Genomic DNA, 5,415 nt, shown 5'->3' on the forward strand with positions numbered 1-5,415 from the left:
CTGTATGCTATCAAGTTATAATTAAAAAACACAGACATAGAAAAACACAGACAGGCTAACAAATACATTTATGGAGGTAATGAAAACAGTACACAAGGATTATAAGTACAACACAGTGAAGGACACCCATACAGTAAGTTAATGTTCTTCAACAAGAAACCTTGTGGAGTCAGAACTGACATACACATTATAAAGTACGGACCCTACAGGTGAAACCGATGTCGTTACATCTAATGTTATACTTATTGTAATTTAGACTAAAGCGTCAACATTCCACGTATGCTATACATAAACAATATGTGTCTATTCACGACGTCAGTGACCTCTTGCGTTGTTGACTGAAACCGTTAGAGGTCGCTTAAACACCATGAATATCGAATACCATTTGGTCGATAAATATAACTGAGAGGACCCGGATGTGATATACAAGTATGTCAGGGGTGTCCAACAACTGACGCGGTCAACACAGGCCCTGAGGGTGCAGTGTGCTGAAAATCACGGCCCGGTCTTGTTGGATAGGAGGTCAGTTCGCCTCAGTAGCACTTGTACCCTGGTCCCGGTTGTCCAGTGTCGTAGGGGCACTGCGTTGTGACGTAATACCAGCCTCCTCCAACCCATTCGGTCCTGCGTCATGATCCGATCATATTTGTACCAGCCCTTCAAGGCCCCTTAACACGAGAGCAAGAATGAGCCGGAATGCCGTCAGAATGAAAATTCTCTCCTATTCCTGGGAATTCGTAGTGTATTCTAAAAATTCTCACTGCATTCCAGATATTTGTGCCCGTTCTTTTGGCTTGCCTGAATGTATTTGACATGATAAAAACTTTTGTTGAGTTGCATTTGTAATGGAGAAATATCGAACGGCATTCAAAGTTTATTCTAAGTGTATTCTAACTGCAGTATGACTGCATTCTACGGCATTCAACATTTTTCGAAACATTCTTATCTCATTCGATGGAGAACGGAAACGGCAAGCCACTTCGAATCCTGCCAGAATGTGGCCAAAAGAATATCTGGAATGCAGTGAGAATTTCTAGAATACACTACGAATTCCCAGGAATAGAAAATAATTTTCATTCTGACGGCATTTTGGCTCAATCCGTCTCGTGTGAAGGGGATATAAGGTTGATTTGGAAGTCTCACCCGAATGGCCCCGAATGTGGCACGAATTTTGCAAATACTTCATTCCGGCTGGTTCTGCTGATTCCTGCTAATTCGGTTTCTGTATAAATACCCTATATATAGAATACAACACGGTGTATTCCGTATCGCCCAAGGCATCAGCCCGACCGCGGGTCGGATCGCCCGACGGCCGAAGGCCCGAGACCAAGGGTGATGCGGAATACACCGTGTTGTATTTTATTTATGTCATACCCACCTGAGAAAACCACTGTTTTGATGCGAAATGCGCCAGAAGTTGAACAAATTTGTTGCCCTCGAAAAAAAAGCGTTTCAACAGTAATGTTCCAACGTCCGAATCAGGTATTCGAACTTTCGATGGCGCCGTACTCGGCCCACTCGAAACAGTTCGATTTATTCGAATGGAGCCCGTGTGATAAGCCTGGGCCGTACGGAAAGTTATCAGCCGGTCCAGAACACCCGTATCGAACGTTTTCGCGTCACAGGTATGACATAATAGGGGGTATAGCCCCGGCCGGGCTCTGAAGCCGCAATTTGTCCCGCAGGACTTCCAAAAATGGAGAGAGTGGATACCTCTCGTTGTTGTTTTTTGTTGTTGTTGTTTACTACTTCTTGATGCTTGACGAGGTCTCCTCAACTGTACGTTAAGTTTCCTGTGTCAAAGTTTAGATCACGATTTATAGATCACGGCTCAATTTTTCGTCGGGTCCCGGCTTGATTTTAATTGCGAGTTTAAAACATTCGGGGGCCCGGCGTGCTCAAAAATAGCCCAGTAGCCTTAGGGTGTCGCGCCGGGCTACATTTTACCACTTTGTCTCTATTCAAGAGTCTGAGATCGTTCTGTAAACAATCAAACAATATAGATAGAATCTACACAGCTGATGAAAGACCTATAATATGTATAACTTACTACTTTTCTACTCCCAAAGCAGGAAATTTCAAGTCAGTTTCAGCCAAAAAGACCTATTCCCTGAGGAATGCATTGGTGCATTTTAGAATACATGTACCAGTCTGTACCTCCAGTTCAAGCATAATATTTAATGTAAAGAAGCTTCGTCACTCAGGAGTCGCTAAAAGGCCACAACAAGTAAATTTTATTGATGACATCAGCACACTCACTCAGTTTCACCAGATTTCAGGAAAAATTTTTTTCTTCTTCGGGGAAGGTCAACATGACCATAAAGTACCAAAATGGGCAAAAAGTAATGGTGTGTTGCGGCCAAATGTTTGTATTTGTAGAAGTGACGCTAGCGAAGTAGCCATGACTGTATTTGCAGAAGTGAAATCTTGTTTGTATAAGTGACACCCGTATTGAAGCCATGCTTGTACATGTAGATCAACACGGTATTAAGTAATACCAGTGTCCAGACTAGTGTCGCATTTACTACACGGCTACTTCACTTCTTGAATACAGGAATGAATGCCTTGTGGGCTGTGCTACCATGTTTCGTCAAGGAGCTTTTATCGAAAGCTCCTTGGATTCGTCACTTCAATTTTTGTTCATTAGATAGAAAGCATGGCAACTTTAACTTGTTTTCTTTTTGTGACCATGTTAATTCGAATATATGCAAGACATCCATACGAGCATCATCGTCCTTTAAAAAAGTATTCAACCATATACTGTAAATCTTACAAACTTTAAGCATCCCTCCGTGTACCCCACCGGGTCCCGGGCTGACTTTAACTCCGACTTTAAATGAACACGGGGCCCTGCCGTTCTGAAAGATATCCCGGGGAGCCGAAGGTCCCACTGGGCCATGTAGGGGTCGAGCCCAAAAGTGCCAAGAAAAAAGCCCGCGAACTTTCCGGCAGGGTCCTTTGACAATTGACCATAGCCTAAACTATATTTACGTATACAGCAAAGTTTAAATGCTCTGTTCATGAATTTCAGGACACAAGATGGCTTCCTCAGTCCCGGAAGAGCCAGCCGTCTCACAACTGATGCAAGTTGACGACTGTGAATTCCGAGATACCACTCATGCTGAGGGAATACTCCGGGTTTTGAACCAACAGAGAACTACTGGCATCCTCACGGACGTCGTGTTGAGTGTTGGTGATACCCGGTTTCCTTGTCACAAAGCTGTGTTATCAAGCAATCCATACTTTGCGGCAATGTTCTCCATGGACTTAAAGGAACATCTTGAAGGGAAAGTACGTCTCGAAGGAGTTGACAAGGAAACAGTGAAAATCCTTCTTGACTTTATCTACACAGGAGCTATATTAATCCACCATACAAATGTACAGTCGCTCCTGGAGGCATCATGTATGTTCCAGCTTACGAAAATCACCAACGCCTGTTGCCAGTTTCTGGAGAAAAACCTCGATTCTAGTAACTGCCTTGGTATCTGGAACCTTGCCGATGCTCTAGGCTGTACTGGTTTGTGCGAAGCTGCGAGGACATGTGCACTGCATAGGTTTGCAGATGTTGCACGTGAGGAGGAGATTGCGGAAATTCCTATCCATCAGTTACAAGAGTATCTTGCCCATGACAGTCTGAAAACAAGGAATGAAGAGCTAGTGTTTGAGACTCTAGTGCAGTGGATGAAGACTCATGAAAAGGAAAGTAGGTGTCGGATAAAGGATCTCTTGGCTTTAGTCCGCCTTCCGTTTCTACAATACAGCTATCTAGTCAAGACTGTCCAGGCGAATCCATTCGTCAGGCAGTCGCAAGAATGTATTCAGATGACGGAGACAGCAAAAAGTTACTGGAGTCCATGTTTTGGATCAGTACGAGACATAAAACCCAGACGTTTCAGCAAACAGATGATTTTAGTTGTTGGTGGAAGGAAGAGAGAAGCCACTGGATGGAAGCCCGTCCTTGAGATGAGATGTTATGATCTCTCGATAAAAAGGGAGGCCGTGAGGACCAGAAAGTCCTTCCTGTCGTCTAACAGGACAGACGTTGTCACAAGTAACACTACTCCAGTTGTGTCACATTGCACGATATCAACCCTGCCCTCCCCCGTACAGATGATGGGTGTAGTGGTCCATGAGCATCACATCTACATCACGGGCGGGAAGATCAAACGAAAATCTCTCAGTCAAGTTCTGAGGTACAACCTGTTCGCTTCCACGTGGGAAACCCTAGCGCCAATGCAGCAGCCCAGACGGGCGCATGGGTGTGGAGTTGTGGAAGGACAGGTGTATGTTCTAGGGGGCAGAGCAGGTCCAATCATTGTTGATACAGTTGAACGTTATCACCCAAGCAAGAACGAGTGGCAGTGGTGCGCCCCACTTCCCCAGCCAGTTCGAGTCCCCAGTGTTGCCTCCCTTCATGGAAAGTTGTACGCCATCTGTGGCAGCCTGGGTGCCCATCACCCGTGTCCTTATATCCAAATCTACACCCCTTCTACTGACTCATGGACTCTCCTGACCTCCCTCAGACTGGATCACATTGCTGCACCTGCCGTGGTTCTGGACGACACCATCTATATTCTGGGAGGAGAACTCAGCAAACAGGTCACAGTCTTCAAACCGAAGGATGGATCGATCTCGTCTGCTGCAGATATGAACTTTAAACGTGCTGACCATGCCGCGGTACTGATAGACAATAAGATTTATGTGATGGGGGGTATGCAGGACCCCGGGGCCCGACTCATGGGTGCGGTGGCGCATGACAGTATCCACTGTTACAATCCCTTAGGTGACGTCACGTCCGGAGAATGCTGGACCGAGATAGGGAAAATGCCGGAAGCCATAGCCATGCATGGAGCTGTGGCTGTGTACGAAGGTTATTTACAAGGTGGAAGTGATGTCACTAACTGTAACAGAGAGGTCTTTGGAGATGAACCTTAGGACTATGTTTTCGGTTTTGCGTTGTACGGATGTTTTCAGTATTGCGTAGTACTGTCCATCCTCCTATGCAGGGACATCCAACAGCGAAACCGCCTGTCTGGATGTACCCTGCTTTCTCAACTGTCACCCTTAGTTCCTGACCACCCTGCTTAATGAATATTAATGAGCTTACCCTTTAATATACGAGACCCCTTTTGAAAACTGAAAGACCTATTCTGTGATTGGCTGGCAGCTGGTTTTGGGGGACGTCCACGGGAACTAAGAGTGACAGTTGAGAAAGCAGAGTACATCCAGACAGGCGGTCTCCCTTGGATGTCCCTGCGTAAGAGGATGGTTGTACGGATGTCTTCGGTATTGCGTGGTGATGTCATTCACTTTGACAAAGAGATGATTGAAGATGAAAACGTTACCAAAACCCTTCAAAAGTAAGGCAAGAAATTTACAAAAACGCTCTAAACATTTCCGCAGTAATTTTTTTTC

At 45.3% G+C, this 5,415-nt stretch overlaps 1 protein-coding gene across 1 annotated transcript; it reads left to right on the forward strand.

Moving 5' to 3' along the window:
• The first annotated feature begins 266 nt into the window (after positions 1-266).
• Positions 267-5,074, forward strand: LOC118423741 (kelch-like protein 3). The gene is made up of 2 exons (XM_035831944.1): positions 267-522; positions 3,032-5,074. The coding sequence occupies exon 2, from the start codon at positions 3,040-3,042 to the stop codon at positions 4,933-4,935; it is 1,896 nt and encodes a 631-aa protein (XP_035687837.1). The 5' UTR covers positions 267-522; positions 3,032-3,039; the 3' UTR covers positions 4,936-5,074.
• Positions 5,075-5,415: the final 341 nt, after the last annotated feature.

This window comes from Branchiostoma floridae, chromosome 10 (genome assembly GCF_000003815.2).
Source record: "Branchiostoma floridae strain S238N-H82 chromosome 10, Bfl_VNyyK, whole genome shotgun sequence".
Lineage (NCBI taxonomy): Eukaryota > Metazoa > Chordata > Leptocardii > Amphioxiformes > Branchiostomatidae > Branchiostoma > Branchiostoma floridae.

Excerpts from the sequence above, each read along its gene's own strand:
- LOC118423741 (XM_035831944.1), top strand. The coding sequence starts at position 3,040 with ATGGCTTCCTCAGTCCCGGAAGAGCCAGCCGTCTCACAACTGATGCAA.